This window comes from Ochotona princeps, chromosome 12 (assembly GCF_030435755.1).
Source record: "Ochotona princeps isolate mOchPri1 chromosome 12, mOchPri1.hap1, whole genome shotgun sequence".
NCBI classification, from domain to species: domain Eukaryota; kingdom Metazoa; phylum Chordata; class Mammalia; order Lagomorpha; family Ochotonidae; genus Ochotona; species Ochotona princeps.
Genome location: NC_080843.1, coordinates 27,371,755 through 27,396,186, shown reverse-complemented (window position 1 = coordinate 27,396,186; position 24,432 = coordinate 27,371,755). Strand labels below are relative to the sequence as shown.

Below are 24,432 nucleotides of genomic sequence, written 5' to 3'. Positions count from 1 at the left end.
AGATGAGAAAAGCAGAATTCACAAAGAAGTCACTGTCCCAAGATCATACAGAAAACTGAAGGAGGCTAAGAGTTGCATCCTTCCAAATCTCTGGCTACTGATCAGAGTGTTGCACCACTTGCAGTCTGAGTAGGGCAGAGCTGAAAACATGTGTCATTTATCTGAACCATGGCTTTCTGAATACATGCAGCTGTTTCACTTACAACGGAAGAAAAGTTGGATTGCAGGTACTACAATCCTCTGTGATGTGTATGCCTTGGAACATCATGGAAAAGAAATTTAAAGTAACTACACCATACTTATCCACCATTATGAAACAAATTTGGTTTTTATATGGAATGGAGTCATTCCCAGAAAGGTTTACATGTCCTTTTGCTTTCCAAATGCAAGCAACAGAAGCAGCTAATGCTGGGAGTGAGAAGCAGCTGTTCATCAAAGGCAGCCATGAAGCTGAAATTTTCCTGTAAACTCAGATAAGCTACACTAATGTACAAGCATGTGTGTGACTGGGACATCTGCTCGAGGCCAGCTGCTGAGGAGCGCTGAGTAAACAGACTGAAAAGGCAGGAAGATCCAGGAAGCAAAGCAAGGGACCAGGTCCACAAGTAAGCCACTATATTCATGGCTAGAGCGGAGACTGAAATGCACCAGACAGTCGACAAGTCTGATTTAAGCAGATGTGTACGAACAGGAAATAATGCTTAACTAGGATAACTAGGCGATTTTAGTGAAGTCTGTAACTTTTCAATAATTTCTAATCATACATAATAAAGGGACAAATTAAAGTGCAATGCAACGAAGCAAGCCAAAGAACTTTAAAATTGAGCAAAAGAAAGAATCTGACACAAACATGTAGTTTTTAGGCAGAAGGTAGATGAAGGCTACTCTTAAAAATAAGACTACTGGTATGGACACAATAGGCATTTCCTAAATCCCAAGGATGTTATTTAAATTTTGCAAGTGAAACAGAGAAGCACAACATGACACTCTGTGGCTCTTGGCAAGATGTGATCAGGACTGGCACTGGAAATGTACAGAACAATTATGTAGAATGTGGTAACACTGTTTCCACGGATGACATTTTTTTAAAATATCATCTTAATTTTGACATCGTCCATATATTTAAAAAGCAGAGAAGAAAAATTTTCAGACCCTGCAACTATTTTCTTAAAAAGACTTTCTTAAAACAGCAGTATATTCACGCAGGTTTAAAAACAAGCATCAATATAATCTAAAAATGTGGATCAAAAAATATGAAAATACAGCAGAAAGAAAAATAATTCAATGGGACAAAAACATTAAATGAAATACTGCTCCTTCTTCTACAAAGACTTCTAAGCTAATAAATTATGAGCGATGAAGCAAGATCACTCAGAATGAACCCATATATTAGAGTCAACAATAATAATATTTTCAGAGTTTATCCTCGGGATAAGTAATAACACAATGATTCTCTATGCGGTCATCTTCAGTTGTTATCACAAAAATTAGTTGCAGAACGACAATGCCAAAATGTATAAATGTACAAGGCTAGTGCTGATCCATACAAACATAATGATAAGTTAATAAATGACAAGTGAATAAAAGCAGAAATGAGATATCAACATCAACCATAGGGCAAGGCAAAACATATTCTGTATGATTTCAACTGAAGAATGCTTCCATGTTTACACACAAACAAGGGAAAAAATTTACATTCATGATCTGCCACTAGTCTTAAGAAACACATGAAAATTATTTTAATTTCACTCTATAAATGGAATTATCAGTGCTGTGCCACAGATGGTTTGGCCATGGGTCGTGAAAGCCAATCATCTGATTTTATGAAATCTTGTAAGTCATTTAGTAAATCATTGAAATCAGCCATTGTAGAAACATTTACACTACAGTAATTTTCCAATACTACAGATCAGACCCTACCCTTTCTTCTCCCCATGGAGAATCATGATCCACAGTCAAGTTACTACACAGTGCGATTAATCCTCACTACACAAATGCACAGAGGCCACATAGCAGTCATGAGAAACAAATTAATTATGGCAGGAGTCACTGTTGTATCATCTCTCAATCAACAATCATTCTGACACCTTTGCAGATAAATATACTAGAAATGAAAGATTCTATCAGTGGGGATCGAAGAGGGCAATTTTTAAGTGGAAATCATTTGGAACTGTTAAAGGCAGCTGGCAGGAAAAACGCAGCATGATGTGCATATGCACTTGGAAGCAGCAAAGGCAATGTGGGAAGGAAAACACGATGCCGTACACAGCATGCAGCAATACAGAGAGGGAAGAGGCACGTGCTTCGGGACCGACCCATTCAACTCTAAATAAAATGCTATTTGTAAAATGAAAATGGTTTCACGTATAATATCCTGGGTCTTGACTCTAATTTTTTAAACACATTATCTAATGTGTTTAAAAAAGAGCTCAAATAACTTCCACAGATAAACTTGGTCCAGCTGTTGAGGACTGCAGAAATACACAAGGGTCTCGGTGCCCGCTAATTCATCATGTTGCCAACTATGAGAAGCCAACATGAAAACCTTCGGGAAGACTGCTGCTCGAAGGAAAACTGGAGCTGCAGAGCAGAGATGATGACTCTGAGACGTGCCTCCATACCAGCAGAGCTGGCTGTGTGGCCTGCCAGGAGTAAAGCAAGCTCGGATATGCTAGGTTTTGAGTCCAAATGATCAGTCATACCAAGAAGTTTACTAATTTGGGGTCTCATGTGATTTCCTGGTGGCTAAAGTCCTTGCCTTGCATGTACTGGGATCCCACATGGGTGCTGGTTCATGTCCCGGTTACTCCACTTCACATCTAGTCCCATTTGTGGCCTGGGAAAGAAATAGAACGTAGCGCAAAGCCTTGGGACCCTGCTCTCGCATGGGAGACCTGGAAGAAGCTTCTGGTTCCTGGTTTCAGCTTCCTGGGCTCAGCTCTGGCTGTTGCGACCAGGTGGGGAGTAAACCAGCAGATGGAAGATTTTTCTCCCTGTCTCTCCTCACTGTACATCTGCCTTGTCTATAAAAATAAATAAATCTCTAAAGAAATTTACCAATTTTTAAAATTCATCTGGAGATGACTGTTAAAATAACAGATTATTTCTGAAAAAGAATGACAGGTAGACTTGCCCAAAAATGAGTTGCTTTCTTATAAAGATCTTTATCATTAAAGTGGGGATAAAAAGAAATTGTACATTTAACATACTGATAAGCCTGTGCAAGTATTCCTTGATACAGAAGTACTCTGATGATGGCGACTGCCCAAAAAGATGACTCAAAATATTTTCAGGGTAATGATTAAACTGGAATAACCAACCTTGATTGTTTTCCTCTTCATAGGGATATTCATTCATCCATTTGTTTCAGGAGTCACATTGATGCTGAAAGGAAAAACACATAGTAACAACATAATAAGAAAAGTTCTTCAAGTTGGTCATTCCTTCAGGGGGAAAAGGGATTTAAGGAAAACACACAAAATTCCCCTAATTCTACATTTCTTAAGCTCCTGATCGGTGGAGTGTTATAAAGAGAACTACAGCTGATTATTCAGCATGTAAAAAACAATAAACGGAGAACTAAAAGTTAGGAACAAACAGTAGCTCTGCCACTAGTACAAGATCCTGAGTGCTACATAAGCAATGATCAGACAAATCTATGGGAGGGAGAGAGAGGTGGCAAATAAAGCTGAAAGAGAAAATAGTAAAAAATGGTTTATATATATATATATATATATATTATATATATATATGGTGTATATATATAATGGCATATATATAATATATATATAATGGTATATATTTACTATGTATAACAAAAGTCACAAATACCCAAAGCACTGATTCTTGGCAACTAAAGACAAATGATTTCCTTCTGAAGAAATAATATTTTGTCTTTTATAGTTAATGCAAATCTACAGAATAGTCAACACAAATAATTCTGCTGGATGGCCACTGACCATTACTAAAATAATCTTTTTTTATTAATTACATTGCATTATGTGACACAGTTTTACATTGCATTATGTGACACAGTTTTATAGGTACTAGGATTCCCCCCACCCCTCCCCAAACCCTTCCCCCTTGGTGGATTCCTCTACCTTGTTGCATTACCACAGATCAAGTTCAGTTGAGATTCTTTCATTGCAAGCATATACCAAGCAAAGAGTCCAGCATCTTATTGTCCAGATAAGTTCAACGGCTTGTTGGGGAAACCATCTCTGGTTTGAAGGTAGAGCCAGCAGAGTATCGTCTCGATCAATTAAAAGTCCCAACATAACATTAACAACAATTTATAATGTTGTGGAATTGACACAGTATTGAGTATGAAATAATCTTTTTTAAAAAAAACAATATGCCACTTCTGAAAATGTACCTTGACAATAGTATGTTGGACTTTCTACCACTGTCTATAACTACAATGTCCTATTACACTTAAATAGCAGAATGATAGATTTGTGTCTGCGGCTGAAGGTCTACACTGCAATAATAAAGGGGAAAACAATGAAGAGGTATAAGGTGGGTGGAAAGGGCAATACCTGTGCCTATGAAACTGCATCATGAAAAATTACAATTTAAAAAAATGACTTCAAAAAGTGATTAACATGAAAAAATGCACATATCTTTAATTATGCTAAAAGAAACATCTTTGTATGCTTTTTAAAAGATTTATTTATTTTTGCTGAAAAGACAGATTTACACAGAAAAGGAGATCCAGAGAAAAGAATCTTCCATCTGCTGGTTCACTCCCCAAGTGGCTGCAATGGCCGGAGTTGGGTCGATCTGAAGCCAAGAGCCAGGAGCTTCTTCCAGGTCACCCACGCAGGTGCAGGGTACCAAGGCTTCGGGCCATCTTCTACTGCTTTTAAGTCACAAGCAAGGGGCTGGAAACTTGTCTTTTGATTCTATTTTTCCAGAATTTGAAGCTCCTTCATAAATATAAAATTAATATTTGGTGTAATTTATGCAAGCTCCTAAAACTCCAGAATCCTGTGGATCTCACCAAGTGTAATTCAATATTACTGGATTGGAACATTCTTCTTTCAATAAACTGCCTGCCCCATTTGGATCTGTTTTGCAAGTCTTCCCATTAATTCTGTCTCAATTTTATGTAACTGCCTTCAGAATTTCCATTTCATGAAGCAAATTTTCTCTGGCACTGAGTTGGGGTAACTGATTAGGCACAGTTGCTTTTATTTTTCATTTGGAACTACACTGAAGAGGAGACGCCTTGGAGTTCCTCACAGAGCCCACTGGATGCCAAAAAGCCTATGTTCTGCAGCGCTGGGCAGGGTTTCCTGCACGTGGTTCCATACATTTCAACAGAAGAGCACTCACTCACTCACTCAGAGCCATAAACTGAAATGAAGCTGAGTTTCCAAGTTCCCCACACTGGATCTAAGAAAGGAACTAGCCTTTACTCTTAATAAAGTTTCAAAGCACACTCTCTCCATCTTTGTTTTCTCAAAACTTGTATAATATTAGAGCCACAGTTTTTACCGTCACTAGAAATGTTCAATGCAATATCTAATTATAGTCGCATACTAAAAAATCCAGAGTATAATTCTTCCCTTTTATATTATGATACCATAACATTGTAGCCTTTGAGATACTTAAAAAGTCATCAAATATACTGTGTTCTCATCATACACATCATGTGCTTTCTGGTCTTCAAAACATGTCTAACCCAATCAGTTCTATCTTCATAGCAGAATGTACAGGGACTTGAATATTGGCTGCAGTCTTACATTCTGGCTTCTTAAACTTGAAAATGTGAATCTGTAATTTTTCCTTTTAATATTACAGTCAACTCTATAACCACAGGCTATACATTTGTGAATTCTACCAACCTCAGACAACATACTCAAAGCAAAACAACTGCAAGAGTATTGAACATGTTACAGACTTTCTTTTTCCTTGTCATTATTCCCAAAGCAGAGGAACATGATTTGGATAGTATTTACACTGTATTCAGTATTACAAGTAATCCAGAGATGATTAAAAACAGGAGAGGACATGCATGGGTCAGATGCAAATACATCATTTTATACAAAGGACAAGTGCTTCTGCAGATTTGGGGTTCTGGGGGAAACCTGGAACCAAACCCCCAAGAACACCCAGGGATGATTTTACCAGGAGTATTTTATCATGGTACTAAACTTGTCAATCTTTAATCTAAATTTCTTAACAATCCACTTCAGTACCAAATTATTTCCTCCTGATTTTTGTCTAACAATTGATAATTATTATTGTCAATAACATTTTAGAATCCTTCCATATAATTCTTACATGCAGAAGGCAGCTGCTAACCTAATGATGCTTTGGTGGACCTGGAAGGAAAGCCTGGTCTGGGCAGACACATACTGGCTCTAATGAGCCAGGAAGACTGGCAAGGAGAGGTGTGTGTGACTTCCGCCAGCATTACCCCTCAGCCAGGCACCCACCGAAGACCACTGTGCTTAGCTGCAGCCATTTACACTCTCACCAGGAGAAAGAAGAGCTATCACTGTCACTCGCATCCATTTTTACCACCATAGAGCAGGGGGCCTAGTAAATTTTAGGAGACCAATAAACATTTCCTGCATGAATGAACTAAGCTAATGAGAAAGGGAAGAAAAACAAAATAACTCCCTTCTACATTAAATTAATTACTAATTAGATCTATGTAATACAGTATCACACATTATTACAGACAGCATTTGGGGATTTACAAAATATTCAAACATCATTTGTTATACAAGCAATTCTGTGGTAGGAACTTGCGCGTTACTTTAAGACACACCAGACAATAACAAAATTGGTCAGAAGTAAATTTTATTCCCAAGGTAACAGTTTAGACGGTGCTTATGGATTCCATGTCACTCTCCAGCTCTTTACAGGTTACCATCTTATCTTTGTAACCACCTACAATTTAAATGTATGCCACTTTGATTTTATTTATTCATTTTTATTTTCATTTTACTTGTAACAGAGTTCTTCTACCTGCTGGCTCATTTCCTACATACTGACAGTAGCTTTGGCTGGGTCAGGCCAAAGTCAGCATAGCTCAGAAAGCAACCCAAGCCTCCCATGTGAGGATTCAAGTACTTCAGTCACCCAATGCAGCAGCCCAAGCTATATATGTGCAGGAAATGGGATCAGAAATGGAGCTGGGGTTGGAGACGGGCACTTCATGTGAAATGCAGATGTTCCAATCTCTGCCTAACACTTGCCCTAAATGTGTATTTCTGTACGTTTTCAAGTTGAGGACCAACTGGCATAATGCTAATTGTTGCTTTACATCAAGTTAAAGCTCTTAAATTAGTAGTAATGGTCCAATTCTTAGAGACAGTGCTGTAGAGTAGTAGGTTAACCTGTCGCCTATGTAGAGCTCCACTTACAATCTAACTTCATGCTACTGCACCAAAGAAAGCAGCAAAAGATGGCTCAAGTGCTCAGACCCTTGTCCCCACTGGAGGAACCCAGGTAAAAACCTTCAGGTTCCTGTCTTTTGCCAGACCCAGCCCTGGCATGACAGCCATTTAGGGAGAAAACCAGAAACGGAAAATTGGCTTCATTCCTCCTCCTTCTTTCTTAGTGTAACTCTGCCTTTAAAGCAAATAATTCTTTAAAAACAAACGAAAAGAACAAGAGAGCCAACCCTTGTTCTTCAGTTCCCATTTCAACATCAAGTGGCACAGACAAAGGCAACCAAGAGACAAAAGATACATGTAAATGCTGGAAAGACCTGTCATTCATCTCCCTCCTGTCACTTACTGGTTGTGTGACTTTGAACAACTCATGCGACCTCAAAGAGGCCCAGTTCTTTTCCTACAGAAGAAAAACAAATCGTGTGCTATGTCCATGCCTACCATAACTAAAGTAACGTCTACAGAGCAATCTATAAAATCATCAGTGTTACACACTTAAGAATCATCACTCTTTAATCAAAAACTGGTTTTTTTGTATGCATTTATTTTATCTTGAGTTTTCCTCATGGCCATATGTTTACGTTTCATTAGTTTCTACTGGGGTATCGTCATCTTCTGGTTTAGGAACAATCTGTTCCTGTTCACTGAGGATCATCCCAGCATGGCACTGGGAGTCGTGCATGGTAAACCCAACCATGGGCTCTGCTGTGATGGAGATGCTTACTGGGGATTTTTTTCATTTGCATATGTTCAATGACCTGAGAATCGACATCCACACCCTGCAATTCTGCATTTTTGGATTTTTAAGCACACGCAGCAATATCAACAAAAAACTCTTGTTGGGCTACTGACCCTGTGACCAACCCCACCGATGGGCCTGCCACATCTATCAGCTCTGTCACTGTCGTGACAGAATGGCACATACTGCTTCTTTAATGTGACATCTTTCAATACATGGTGGCTTTTCACACACGCATGCCCTTATGGCCCTGGCAATCTCTCAGGTATCCTTACAGTGAACGTGAAGATTAGAACCTCTGGATTTGCATGATTTTGTGCAGTTTTCTTGGTCAACATTTTTACGGATTTTCTAAGTCCATTCACATGAAAAGGAACAAGCTAGATTTTTAGAAAGAAAAAACATCTTTAGAAGATGATCTTCAACAGAGGCCACCCAGAACATATGATTCTCTCATTTTATTCATGCTCAGGAGGCTTTGGTTTGTTCCTGTAATCCCTATCAAAACCAAGCCAGAATCTAAAATAAGAACATGGCACATTTCCTACAGCAGTTAATAGCACATCGTGTCCCAAATTAAATGTATTCTTTTCTGTCAAACAGGTTTGAGAAATTATCGGTAACTCTTCCCATGACACAGGACTTTGAAGGTCTTCCCTCTCTTCTAAAACTTCATCACACATCATTTTAGAACTCACTTTTCTTGGCTTCAAAAATAATTTGCCTTCGTCGTTAGTGGAAGAAAAACAAAGGACTCATCACTTATCTCAAAATCCAAAAACACAAGATACAAAAAAATGCATAAAATTCCATCTTGGAAAGAACTTTACATTTGCTTTAACACAAAAATCCTGCTGCTGGAAGCAGGAGAAAACGCTTGTGTTTCAGAGGCGAGTCTGGAAAAGATCCAGTCCCACCTGCCTCCCTCTAGAAGCTACAAACAGAGTGGTTTTCTAATCCTTTACTTTCACTTTTCAGAAAGTTTCACACAAGTTCAGCTTCCATCAGAATTCAAACACAGTACACCTTGGATGACACAAAAGACCTTGGCCATAATCAAAGTAGATGTTATCCACTTTAACAAATAAAGAATTACTCCGGAATAATTGCCTTCGGGTATAGGCATTATATTACACTCTGGTACAGGGCTGCTCACCTGTTGTCACATTGAAGTGATCTATTCTGTGCTTAATCTTTAAGGTTAGTATTTAATTCATTTAAATACTTCAGGTCCTGTAAGTACAGTCGTGTTTGACTCCTCTGGGACTCCTTCATGTGTCTTTTAACAGAGAGAAACATGTTTTTAATGCTTTTGTAGACATCTGATATGCCAGGGTAGTCCACTCTCTACCCAAAGGTAATTTAGTTGCTCTGTTTCAAGAAAATTGAATTTCAGTACTGATGTAGCAATTCCATTTGGAATTCTGTCTTCTAAATTCAGGTTTACAAATCTTTGGTTCACTACTTGTGATCTTAGATTTTCCAATAACAATAAAAAAGTAATAAAGGTTCATATACATACATATTCAGTTCAGTTACGTTTAACTTTTAACGCTGAATAGGGAACTTAAGAGGCAGGCTCTGTGCATGCATATGTGGGATGTTGCACTACAGATTCATGTTTGCCTTGCTCTGGGCACCAAGGGCATGAAAGTTACTTTCCTTTTTATTCCTTCACTTGAAGTTATTTCTGTTTTAATGTCACCATGAGTTATCTTGGGAACTCAAAATATTTTAAGGTAAATCTAAATGGTTTTAGAGATAAATGCAAATCTAAGTGGTATGCTTTCATTGCTATTTTGACTTGAAAAAAGATGCTAACTACAGGAAATAGAATGCTGGTTGCTAGGTGACAGGTGACGCCTACTGTCTCTGTTCTGAACTTGTACCACATGACATGAAGATTTGCTACTGGACACACGTCATTCTCTGCAGAGGCGTCAACTGAGCTTGGATGTTTAAATATACACCAAAAAGAAATTCATGTTTATACGAATAACAATCTCTCTCACACCAGAAGATGGTATATAATTTTACAACTTGAGTACATGTATTCCTGTAGTCTAAGGAAAATCTATAGATGAAATGCCTAATTTACTATTCCTAAATAGAGTGAGAGTAGACATCATTTCAACCAAAGTGGACATAGTCCACAAGGGAAACATTTTCATAACACAATACTTAATTTCCATTAATGGAAGCACCATTCTAGTAAGATCTGATGGATTACCAACACACACACACACACACACACACACACACAACTTCAATGCTAATAATATTTTGGACAGCTTTTATAATTATATATTTATTTTTCACCATTATATTCCTTCCTCCAAAGATTCAGGCACAAGGTCCCGGTCTCTTTCCTCTGACTCATCAGGAAATGCAGAGTGACAACAAGGGAATGTCAGGAACTCCACACAAACAAAACGTCAAGACCTTTGGTGCATGAACACCTCACTGTACCCACTCTAAGGAAGGCTGCAAGCCTGTGAGGAAAGATGCAGGTATGAAACCCAGAGTTAGACAATGGCTTTAATAGGTGGACAAATTGTTTACTTTTCAAATGCCTCCTGTCATGGCTCCTGCCTTCCAAACACATGTTGAAATTTGGTTGCTAAGGTACCAAGACCTAGAGACCAATGGGCCTTTAAGAAGTTCTATCGCTCCCACAAGCCTGCTTTTCCGCCATGAGGCTAAGCAACAGGTGTCTACATGGAGGCCACACCCTTCGACTTTCCAGACCAGACTCCAGAATGCACCATTTACCAATATTTTCTTTTCCTTTAGAAGTTTCCAATTTCAGTATTCTGTTACAGTAGCAGACATGGACTAAGGCCACACCTTGCCACGGCTGTTAAGCCAACATCAACAAACATCCATTCCTAAAATTAGAAATATTGAAAAAGAAACCCAGCAATGCATTTGTCATATTATTGGGTCCAAATGGGGTCCTGAGCAAAAGTCAGTCCACTGTACCCTCTCCAACTAAAATGGAATGCAAAAACTCCTCTTTCCACTAGAACCTCCTGGGGAACTAGAAACAAGCTAGAAGTTACTCTAGACAAGGCTAGACTTCCTCAACATCCCCTTTCAGTACATCCAAGGGACATACAACAAAGAGAAATTCTCCCCAGCACTTCACACAATAGTGTTGATAATTTATGCATTAAGAGATTCAAAGATGTAACAGCTAACAGAGATATGAGAAAAGGAACTTAAAGACCATTAATAACTCATTTGTAGTCATCATTTCCTTAAAAGTCTACTAGTGATATCAACTGAAACGCCTCCATTTGCTAAAAACAAACAAACACTCCTTCCCTATTTCCAGGGGTATTTTTCTGTGAAATCATGCTTCCAACTCAGGAATTCTTGATGATTATGAAAGGAAAAAGAGAAACAAAAAGCAAAAGAAAACAAATGAAAAATGAAGGGCCCACTTAAGAGTTAGGTCTGTTTCAGAAGTTTGAGCAGCCCTTTAAGAATCACCTTCCTGATCTACAGTCTGTTTTCAGAGGGAAGAGGTAAAGCAAACAAACAAGGACATGGAAATTACTCTTCTGTTCTGTTGGCAGCTCCCATCCTGTTACATCCACTGGTCCATGAGCCCAGAGAACAAACAAACCTTTAAAGAAAGCAAAGAAAGCAACCATAGCAAATGAATTAAGCATTTCCTTTACATACATTGTATTCAGTGTAACGATTTGGGAAGTAGTTTATGCCACGCTCATATTCAAGGGTAATTGCCATTTTATCAGGAACACAGAGTCAAAAATCTGATTTGCACTGCAAAGGACTGATGAAATGACTAAATTTTGTCTGTGTGTCTAATTTATGTGATTTACATTGTAGCAAAATACAAGCATGTGCCATGTGTATTTGCACATAAGTACTACCAAATGTATTATTACAGCCTGCCAAAAAATCTTGGCCACACACATTTGCTCTTCCAGATGAAGAACACTGACAAACTTCTCTTAATGCCATCTATCAAGAAGTGTTTATAACCGCTATGATCTAGCTGTTAAAACTCTCACATTTCTAAGAGTTACATGCAGGGAAGAAACAAGGCTATGTATACAGGTGTAAGCTCATGTCCACTTCACTTCCCAGAATTTTATGTGAATAAATACACAGAGAAGCAAACTTGGAAGCAACCGAATATAAAACAACCATAGACACACATTTGATAACAATTAAAGAAGTGCATTCTGGGCCCAGCCTGGCAGCCTAGTGGTTAAAATCCTGGTCTAGAATCCATCACGATCCCATATAGGCACCAGATTAGGTCCCAGCTGGTCCACTTCCTTCCAGCTCATTTCTTGTAGCTTGGGTAAGCAACCAAGGATGGCCCAAAGCCATGGGACCCTGTACCCATGTGGGTGACCTGGAAGAAGCTCCTGGCTCCTGGTTTCAGATCCCACTCAGCTCCGGCCATTGTGGTCACTTGGGGAGTGAACCCAGCAGACAGAAGATCTTTCTCTCTGTCTCTCCTTCTCTTTGTAAACCTGACTTTCCAACAAAAACAAATATTTTTTAAGAGAAAAAAAAATGTGCATTTCGCTCATCTTAAGAATCTGGCTCCTAATTTATTTCAGTAGATGGTGTAAGACCATAGCAAAACACATATAGATCAAATAGATAAAACATCTTACACACTAAAAATCTAGGCATGCGGGAGAAAAAGGAGTTGCCTTATTCAGCATGCACTGCATACATTTGTCTTTCCTATTAATTGTTGCCTTGTAGGCTTAGCCTGCCAATCCGTAACAAGACAAGATCCCATTCAAATGCATAATAAACAGTTTGCCTAGGGAATAAATGTATTATCTAGTCCATCACAACAATAGCTAATTAAAATATGTTGTTTTGATCCATTTTAAAATAATTCATATTAAATAAAGCAAACATTTATTAAATTGTGATGAAAACATTCCATCAAATTACAAAACCTGAGTAAGAAAAACAAATGGCACATGCTTAACTGTGGTTGACATTCAAATGAAATTTGCATTCCCAAAAAATTATACAGTAATTAGAAAATACCAGCCAAAGTAATATTAGGATACTTTTACGTGCGGTCTCAACAAATTTGAACACAAGCAAGTTTTAACAAAGGTAAATTTTACAGTGAAACATAGCAGTAGATTAAGGATCTTAACATGTTTGTTTTACTGCTATTTGACACTATGATACAAAAATAAGAGGATTTACTTGACATGTTTAATAAATAGCTCATGGGCTGTTGAGTGCCTTACTAGTGAAAAGATTTGACTGGCTAATCTCATCAATCCAGTTTGCACATTTAGTAAGCATCAACTCTGCCCTACATAGCTCTTAATGCAATTCACAGCACACAAATGGTTATCATATTAAATACATAATCAACTCGGACTTCTCAACAACGAGGAAATTAGTAAACCATCAAATGGACTGCTTACCATACACTTTCCTCATAACTAAATAACACAAAAAAATCAAAATAATATTTGTCATCACTCTAAACTACTGCCAGCAACTGATGAAAACTGCCAATTTGCCATAGTCATGTTCACAACATGCTAAATATACTCTGCTGTTACTTCATCCATGGAATGCCAACATGCCTAGAACAGAGAATCTTCAGCATCTCCTGCCATGGCACCTGACTTGCAGCAATCTATATTTAGATCAGAACTAAATATAAATAAGTACAATAATTTTAACAGTAACATCAACCATCTTTTCAATGATTCCCATCTCTAACACTGCATATGCACTTTTACACATACTGATTAAACTAAATGCACAGCTCTTTCAGCTAACTATGAATCACAGCATTTTACAAGGAAAATAACTGACTAATGCAAATATTTTAACACATATTTTCATATGCCAAGCTGTCATCCTTAATATTATAGAAGCTCTGGGCAAGGAAAAAATACTGTCAAAAAATGAGTCTTAAAAAAAAAAAAACAAAACTCAGGGAAACAGGATTTATTGGAGATGAGTAAATCTAAGTCTCAATTTGAGAAAAAAAAAATGCTTGTGGAAGGGCACTTAAAACTTCTATGCTTGCAAGACACTACAAATAGCCAAAGTTATGTTAAACAGAAACAAAGCTGGAAAAAAATCACAATACCAGATTTCAAGACATACTACAGGGCAGTGGTAATCAAAACAGTCTGTCACTGCTACAGAAACAGAGAAGAAGATCAATGGAACAGAATAGAAACCCCAGAAAGGAGTACACAAATGAACAGCCTACCACTCCTCAACAACAGAACTGAAAATAACCCAGGGGAAAAGCCTGATCTCTTCAACAAATGCTGTTGGGACAAAGAGACACCTACTTGCAGAAGGAAACCAAGACCTCACACCTTCCCCTGACACAAACATCAGCTCAAAAGGGATCAAGGACCTAAATCTGCACCCAGAAACCATCAAACTACTACAGGAAAACATAGGAATCACTCTACAATATGGTAGGCATAGGCAAAGACTTCTGACAAAAGACACCAAAAGCAAAGCAAGTCAGAGCCAAAACAAATGCAACTACATCAAACTAAGAGGTTTCAGTTCAGCAAAGGAACTGGCCAACAAAGCAAAGGAGCAAACAACAGAATGGGAGAAAACCTTTGCACACTATACGACAGATAGGGCACTAACATCCAGGATTTACAGAGCTTCAGAAACTCAATGACAGCAAAACAAGCAACCCTTTGAAGAAATGGGCAAAGTAAACGAGCAGACATTTATCAAGAGAATGGATTCAAATGGCTAACAGAGATAGAAAAACACTCAGGTTCCCTAACCATGAAGGAAATATTAGTAAATACCATATTGAGGTTCCACTTAACTCCAATGAGATTCGCCTACATCTAGAAATGTACTAACAACACCTGCTGGCATGGATGTGGGGAGAAAGGTACCCAACTCCACTGCTGATGAATGTTGCAGGCTAGGAGAGCACTCAATCTACCATACAAACCAGCAATCCTACTCCTGGGAATGCATCCAAATAAAATCTATATATAAGAAAATGGCTTGATATCCTGTACTTATAACAGCACAATACTAAAAGCATAGAAAACAGCCTAGATACCCATCAACTGATGCATGGATAAAGAAACTATGGTACTCTATAGAATACTATTTAGCCACAAAAAAATGACACCCTATTGTTTGCAACAAAATGTTCCCAAATTGTAACCATTATACTTAATGAAATACAGCAGAAGGACAAATACCATATGTTCTTCCTGGTATGACAGCCTTTATGAAAGTACAAAATAAATAAATATAGCTTATCAAGGAAATGCATATATTCTCACAGATGAACTGTATAGAACAGCCTAGCATAATGGAAAGTAAAGTTACATTACAGTACGCATCTCTACTCCCAAACAAAACTATGACTCCCATTGAAAAATATCAATATATCCATACAGCCGTACACCAGATTTTCTACCATTATCTATATTTACCATGCCATGATTCATTTAAATTTCACAAAACTCATCTCTGCTACCAAGGAACTATACTACTGTGATAATTTGGGGGAAAATGGTGAGAGGGGAAAAACAGGATACAGGGAGAGCAAGAAAGAACCCCTATACTTACAAAACTGTATTGTAGTAAATAATAAACATACTTGAATAATAAAAACAAAACTTCTGTGCTTGGGGTAGCTCTGTTGTATAGTAAACTAAGCCTCTTTGCGTAGCACAAACATCCCATATCGCCACCAGCTCAAGTCCTGGCAGCTCTGCTTCTGATCCAGCTCCTACTAATGGCCTGTGAAGGGAGTGAAGATGTGTTCAAGGCCTTGGGCCCCCACATCCACATGGGAGATCTCGAGAATCCCAGCTTCCTGGCTTTGGACCAGCCTAGCTCCACTGAGGCCATGTGGAGAGTGAACCAGCAGACAGAAAAACTCTCTATCTAGCTTGGCCTTTCAAATAAAAATAAACTTTTTAAAAATAATTCCGGAGTGGGGTTTTTCCCTCACCTCCTTTCCATGTTCTCTCTCTCCCCCATCCCTCTCCATCCTTCTTGGTGGCCTATTTGGGTCTACAACCCTCTCACTTCGTAACAAACACTACAATTAAATGAGCAAACTTTAACAACAACAACAAAATTCTGTAGGGCCTAGTGTGGTAACCTAGTAGTTAGAATCCTCACCTTACATGTGCCAGGATCCCATATGGGCGCCTGTTTGTATCCCTGCTGCTCCACTTCCTATCCCACTTCCTGCTTGTGGCCTGGGAAAGCAACCAAGGATGGCCCAAAGCTTTGGGACCCTGTACCTACGTGGGAGACCTGAAAGAAGCTCTTGGCTCCTGGCTTCGGATAAGCTCAGCTCTGGATGTTATGGTTACTTGGGGAGTGAGCCAAAGGATGTATGACCTTTCTCTCTGTATCTCCTTCCCTTTGTAAATCTGACTTTGTAATAAAAATAAACAAATACTTAAAAAAGACTCTGCAGTGAAACAGCAGTAAAGAATATAGTTTTAAACTATTTATATGAAAGGCAGACTAAGAAAAAAAGGGAAGAGAGGGCAGAGAGAGACAGAGATACAGTGACAGAGACAGAAATAGAAAGCAATTGCGCTTCACTTCCCAAATCACATCTAGCGCTAGACCATACCAAAGTCAGGAGCCATGAACTCCAACCTGATTCCATGCAAAGCACATGGCAGGCAAGGACCCAAGCAGCTCAGCCATCACTCACTGCTTTCCCAGTCAACTTTAGCAGAAGCTGGATCAGAGAATAGACAAGATATGAACCAGAACTCCAGTAAGCGAGGCCAGTTACCGTGCAGCAGTGCAACCCTTCCATCAAAACGCAGGTCCCACACACAGCACTTTGGAAATCCATACGCAGTTCTTTTTCGAGCACGCGCTTTTCATTAATTTATTGAAGATCCTCTGTAAGCCTCCGTAGGCAGACTTCTAAATGCTTTGTGATAAAATAAGCTTACTTTTTTTTACCTCTATGTGCACATGTCTATAATTTACAAGCATTATATGAAGTAACGTGCAACAATTGCCAGTTTATGCTACAAAAGAGACATAGTAATACAGAAGTTACACCTGGGATGTGGAGAGAAGATACTTCCATTTCAAGTAAACAAAAAAATCAGTTATGCCATTAGAAAAAGTATGTACACTATACGTAAAGAGACTTTTCCACTTTACGCTAAAAAAATCCTGAAATGATTTTTTTCTTAAATTACTTTAAATCTTACAAAATTTTGGATACTTCTGACATTTGATCATTTGTTAAACTTTTCAAAACACTGCGCAATAGCAAGAATTTATGTAAATATTGATTGAGGCAGTATGTGTACACATGCATACACGGCCAGACACTACAGAACGCAGACCAAAGATAAAACCCCAAAAGCCATGAGAGTCAGAGAAACAAGCGCATCTTTAACAACAAAGACTCTAAAATGTAAAAATGATTTTGTACGTAATAGTGCCATAGCTAAGGAATTCCAAGCACTTTATATAAAAAATGATTACAGTATAAAACTTCTCCCCACTGAATGTTTCAGTTAATGACTGGGAACTATACTGACAACTAAAATGTCAAAATCAGTATTAAAAAGCCTGGCGCAGTAGCCTACTGGCTAAAGTTCTCAACTTGCATGTACCTGGATCCCATATGGACACCAGTTCTAATCCTGGTGACTCCGCTTGGGGAATCAATCAGTGGATGGAAGATCTTTCTCTCTATATATCTGACTTTCTAATCAAAATAATCTTTTTAAAAGTTCAGTATTGATTTTATAAATAAATAACAGGGATTAAATTCAACTACAAATTTTTAAAAAATACAATTAACATAATCCAATGTAACTATTATTTTCTTCATTTTAATTTAAAGCCAGTATCATTCAGGAGCAGGCATCGTAGCATAGCAAGGTTAAGCCACCACTTCCGTGCTGGCATCCTACATCTGAATTCCACGACTTCCCATTCTGAATCCAGCTTCCCGTTCATGGTGCCTGGGAAACAGCAGATCATGGCCCAGGGACTTGGGATCCTGCCACCAACAGGAGAGCTCCAGATGGAATTTCTGGCTATTGTCTTTGACTGGCTCAGTCCTGTCTTTTGGGGACACTTGGGAAGTGAACCAGAATACAAAAGTGTTCTCTTTCTGCTACTCTGCCTTTCAAATAAAGTTAAATCTGTTTTGAAAAAGTGCAAAGTTGGAACTAGTACTGTGGTGTAACAGCTAAAGCTGCAGTCTGCAATGCCAGCACCCTGTATGTATACTGGTTTCAGTCCCAGCTGCTCCATTTCTGATCCAGTTCCCTGCCTGGGAAAAGCGGCAGAAGACAGTCTAATCCGTGGGCCCCTGCCACCCATTTTGGAGAGCAGGAGACCCAGAAGAAGCTCATGACTGCCAGTTTCAACCATGAGCTGTAGTCATCCAGGGACCAAAACAGCAGGCAGAAGATCTGTCTATGTGTAACTCAAATAATTAAATCCTTAAAGATAGATAGATAAATAAATAATAGTGGAATAGGTGTAGCACCATTTTAACAACACGTTTCTGAAAGAATGTTGCAAATTCTCCGACTTAAATATTCCAAAGGTGGTTAAATTCATCTTGTCAAATGCAGGGAAAGAAAGCTGCTAGTCAAAACCCCAATATAAACTGCCAGTGATTACAATGACGTCACTTCTCAGCAGTGAAAGTTAGGGTCGGGGAAGGTCCAGCTCTAGCACATAGACTGGATCTTCAAAAACTCCATGGAGATTAGTATTATGGGAAAAAAATGCGCAAAGATTTCCAAAGTCGTTTGCACTTTCCATTTTCCATGAACTCTCTGAGGTTCTGTGGTACTTAATAAGAATTTGTTCCAGGCTGAAATAGCCTGAACTGCTCTACTGCATATTAGCTCACATTGTTCCTCACAATTTTATGAAAATATTGTTCTTATTTTACAAATGTGAAAACACACAAAAGTTTGGTAATCGGCCTAGTCAGCGGGATAATCAGAATTATTAAGACGAGATGGTAAGATGATTTTTAAGAATTTTTACGTACAATTACTACGATGATGATCCCTATCAGTAGCCTTAGTATAGCCTCCTTATACCATGCCAGACAACATGCTAGCTATCTGCCAAAGAAAGATAAGCAAGCTGAGACAATGTGGTTTTCATGTTTTCCTCTCAAAAACAGATTAAAATTAATTTTTTAAATAAATGCAGATTTTTTTCTAATAAAAGAAAATAACTTCCAAATATGAGATCACTTCAATTATCAGTCAATAGTACAAAAAAAGCAATATCTAAGTTACTTTCCTAATTAAAAATGAATGGATTTTTTTGGAAATGAATGCTTTTTAAAATCACTTTATATTTTTTCAAAATTTCTAAGATTATAGACATTTTGTGTAATTCCTCCATGAAATACATGATTATTAAATAAATGAATATGATCCATTTTCCTTCCTGACCAGCAATATACTCTTCCTCACAATGAACACGGGCACAGATGCAGAGAGAATTCAACTTTTCATATCACAAATGTATTTATATCTTCAACATTAAGAGTTAATCAAGCAAATGCATTTCAAAGCAACATTGCTCACCTGTGCTGGAATCTGTTATTCAACATGCATATTTTCTTTTTTTTTAAGATGCATTTTTTTTTATTTTTATTGGAAAGGCAGATATACAGAGAGAAGGAGAGACAGAGAGGAGGATCTTCCCTTCGATGATTCACTCCCCAAGTGAGCTGCAATGGCCAGTGCTGTGCCGATCCGAAGCCAAGAGCCAGGAACCTCTTCCAGGTCTCCCACACGGGTACAGGGTCCCAAATCTTTGGACGGTACTCGACTGCTTTCCCAGGCCACAAGCAGGGAGCTGGATGGGAAGTGGAGCTGCCGGGATTAGAACCGGCACCCATATGGGTTCCTAGCGTGTTCAAGGTGAGGACTTTAGCAGCTAGGCCACACTGCCAGGCCCATGCATATTTTCAAAATGTAATTTATCACAAATTTTGTAAAATGTATTTCCTTCATCTCAGATCCCTTCAGATTCTTTTCTGATTCTGAAGACAGTAACATGAATATAATATTAAACAACCTCAAGAAATTCATCACATTAATAAAGAGCTTATGTCTCAATTAAAGAGCTAGACAGAAAAAAATCATATTTTAAAAAGAGCTTCTTAATGCTATCAAAATATAAAGAAGTTAATGAGGAGTTATAAAAGAACTACATTCCCTAATCACATGTACCCACTAATTCTCTTATTTATATAATACATATTCCTATCTGCAGATGCAAAGATCCCATGTAGCACATATTTTAAGAATGAAAGGGGATGCCAGTGGCTTGCTACTCCTTGAGAAAGCAGCAAGTATGTCGATTCATACAATTCATTTCTTCAAAGACTCAGGCTATGAAGGATAAAAAAATTACTGTAGTTCAGTTCAGGAGAACCAAGCAATATTACAACTTGAAAGCATTAGTAAATAGGAATAGGGCTATGAAGCATAGCCCGGAATCTGTCATTCAACTCAATTTGAATAGTGTACCTAAGAAGCATCTACAACAACTCAGGTATCAGGCATTCCCATTTGGAGATGTCTCTGAATGGAAATCTTTGTCCAAAATAGTCTTTGCATTGGAAGATGGCTGGCTGCTAACTGTCATACTGGAATCCCTTTTAGTTTTACTCAGAAGCTTCCAACTCCAGCATGCTTCAACCTTCAGGTTCACACAATGCTGTCAACAATCAGTCCTATCCCAGAAGTTTCTCTCAAAGGCTTCTATTTGGCTCAGGCACTTCACCTTCCCTCAATGTACTTGGGTGTTCAGTCTGTACTCCAACACACATGCCTTTTCTCTGGATTTCAAATGCCCAGATTATCAGTGTATCAGTAGTAACTTAGCTGATTTACTGCCACATGTGTCACAGCACAATTTCTGCTCTTCTAACACATAGGATCACAACTCATTAACTAGCATCGGTCCCCAGCCCACCATGGTCTCTTTGATCACTATCGTGTACTTGACAGTACAGACAAGCTGCACCTGGCAAACATTCCCTGTTGGAATGGCTTCTCTGATTCTTATCTTCATTCTTTCTAACCTTTAACATGAGATGCCTTTTGAAGATTCAACTTCTCCACAAAGAATGTTAAGATACATTTTCTCCCCACCGTGTTTGATCTCCTAGGAAACACAACTAACACAACCTCAGTGATGACCTCCACAGAGACTTTCCAAAGGAGCATCTGTAGGCCTACTTTCCCACCTAAATCTTACTGTATTTTCTCCATGTAAATATCTGTGAATAATCCATACCCCCTAACATCTCTGGAACTGTAACAGAGAGGAGATCAACAGCTAAGATTGCAGCCACACACATACATTGCTCACCATCTAATCAGTTAGGCAGCCCCATTTCTTACATTTCTTCCTCAAAAGAAATCCTTTGCCCACTTTCCTACGTTGGTCTGTGAAGCCATCAAAATCCACTCATTAGAATTGTATGGCTAAATCAACTTTAATATTCTTTCCGAGATATATGTAACAAAATTCTGTTACCTATTCCTTCCTCAAACTCCCTAATTTACTATTACATTTTTCCTCCACTGCCTCATCTCCAGCGGGCCCTTATGTGGCAGGTCTGAATTACTGTTAACTTCCCAGTCTCTGCTGTTTCCGTTATACACGACAAACATGCCTGGCTAACATGTAAAATTTTTCAACAAACTACTTTTGATCTGAGAAATCTAGCATTTCCAGTTTCTCTCCATTTCCACTGACTCTTCCACGCTTTCCCTCTTACTTCAGAAGAGGTTTCTTCACCTGCCACTAGCCAAGTCCCTTCTGCATTAACATTCCTTCACACAGCAACAGAACAGCATGTCCTTTAAGTCATCACCCTTCAAGGACATCTGACTCAATTCAAAAACAGATTGCCTGTTAAAAACTACCATTACATTACATTTTATGAAGAAATATTAAAAGCTTCCCCAGTGAAATCAGAAAAAAGGATATTTATTAATATCATACAAGTCAATTTATAATAGAGGTCCTAGCCTGTGCTATAAAGCAGAGATAATTCCAAATTTAAAAATTAGAATGCCATTTTTCATGAAAAACATATGGTAGAAAATTGTACTAGTTACAATGTGAGAATTCACATATAAATTTTGTAACATAAATGAATTTAAGATAACTATACATCAATCAACAATATAACAATTGCAACACAATGAAAAGGCCAAACAAAACACATAGCATGACACTCCTAAAAATGATTTCAGCAAAATATTTTAAAACATCTACAGACAAGGCACTACTGAAAAACTTAAAATCCTAAATAAATGGAGGGAGAGATCATGCTTATAGGTGGGAAAACTCAATATTAAAATATGTTGTGACATGGAAGTTAAGTTGCTGGTTGGGGTTCCTGGATCCCATATCTTAAAGATCACAGTTCTGGGTTTGAGACTCAAGTCCACTTTCATTTCCAGCTTCCAACAAACACACATCCCAGGGGTAACAGGCGACAACTCAAGTAGCTTGGTCCTTATCACCTTGAGGAGAGATCCAGATTGAGTTCACAGCTTCCAAATTGGCCTAGCCCAGGTTTGGTGACAATTATCATTATGCTTTTAAAATTGCATATATGGAATATAAGAAATTTGCTCACTTTCTTTAACAAAAGAGACATTTAGAAATAGATCTGCAGGTCTAGAAAAACTGACCAATGAATTTTTGTAATTATTATGTTAGACACTTGATTATAACAAAGATGGCATTGTCCTATAATTACGGGAAGATGGTCTTTGCAGTTAATGTTACTTGGACCACACATCACAGACAGAAATCTTCCAGATATGTATAGATATGAGAGGGAAACCAAACAGGTTACTAGCAAACTAAAGAGAAAACTGCAAGATCTTCAAGATCTCATAGTGAGCAAGGAAAACTGAACACCCAAAGTACTAATTAGAAATGATAGATAATAAAAAGGCAGTATTACAAGAATGAGCTGATGTATTCCCAGAAATAAGGACATCTACAAATATCACATTGGTACTACGTGCAATAACCAAAATCAATAGTCCAAATGCTGACAGATGGTATAATGAATAAGTTACAATATACTCAAATAAGAAAATACTAAGCAGAAATGAGAAGTATGATCAATTACTACATCAAAAGATATGCTTAGGGCTCGGCACAAAAGAGTAGTAAAGTCCTTGCCTTGCATGCCTGGGATCCCCTATGGGCGCCGGTTCTAATCCCAGCGGCCCTGCTTTCCATCCAGCACCTTGCTTGTGGCCTGGGAAAGCAGTTGAGGACGGCCCAAAACCTTCGGATCCTACACCCATGTGGGAGACCCGGAAGAGCTCCTGGCTCCTGGCTTCAGATTGGCTCAGTTCCAGCCATTGCGGCTGCTTGGGGAGTGAATCATCGGACAGAAGATCTTCCTCTCTGTCTCTCCTCCTCTCTGTATATCCGCCCTTCCAATAAAAATAAGTATATCTTAAAAAAAAAGATATGCTTAAAAATAAGCAATGTATGGTAAAATAAAATTAGAAGTGTTACAAAAGCATGCACAATATGATTTTTACTGAAACAAAATTCAAAAACAGACAATATTTAATAGATAGTGATAGAAGTCAATGCAGTAGCTATATTTGCAAAGTGATAATAACTAGAATATAAGATGGTAATTTTTAAAATTTGATTATTAGCAGTCACATGTTTAAAATGTACTGAAACATACACTTCTGTTATCTGTAATTTTGCATATTTTACTTTAATACAATTAGCACAAAAAAAAACTTTGCTACAAAACAGACTTCCACTGGGTCCATGAATGATTTTGCAATCAGATTACTCAATGAGAGGTTAATGTAAAGAATATACCTATCACTGCAAGGAGGATCTCAGTCACAGGGTGGGGCAACCAACTCAAAAAACCCCACAGCAATTTGAAGTGCAAACAACTAAAATGGCATATTTCACTCAGGTGCCTGTCGTTTTTAGCAGTACACTGAACTGTGGCAGCTGACCACCCACTGTTCCTTGAGTGACCGGCACGATGTATGTGCGACTGAATGGCAAAAGCAACTGGACCATTCTGCCTCGGTTACTGCAACACTGCTAATAAGCACTGTGAGTCCATCACCAAAGGAGTCAGACTTCCTCAGCATCACCTCCTCAACTGTAACATCAAAAGGTGGAAGATCTTCAAGTCTTGTTTCACTTACAGGGCTGTGAATCCTGTGCAGTTACATTTCAAAA

At 38.3% G+C, this 24,432-nt stretch overlaps 1 protein-coding gene across 7 annotated transcripts in view; it reads right to left on the bottom strand.

Moving 5' to 3' along the window:
* KLF12 (KLF transcription factor 12) overlaps positions 1-24,432 on the bottom strand; it is a 427,134-nt gene that overhangs the window by 273,422 nt on the left and 129,280 nt on the right. For 6 of the 7 annotated variants that reach the window (XM_058670657.1, XM_058670654.1, XM_058670652.1 and 3 more), the window contains exon 2: positions 3,321-3,384. The exons of the other annotated variant lie outside the window; for it this stretch is intronic. In XM_058670657.1, coding sequence (XP_058526640.1) covers positions 3,321-3,353 — 33 coding nt within the window. In that variant the 5' untranslated portion in view covers positions 3,354-3,384. The remainder of the gene's footprint in view (positions 1-3,320; positions 3,385-24,432) is intronic. 7 annotated transcript variants of the gene reach the window in all.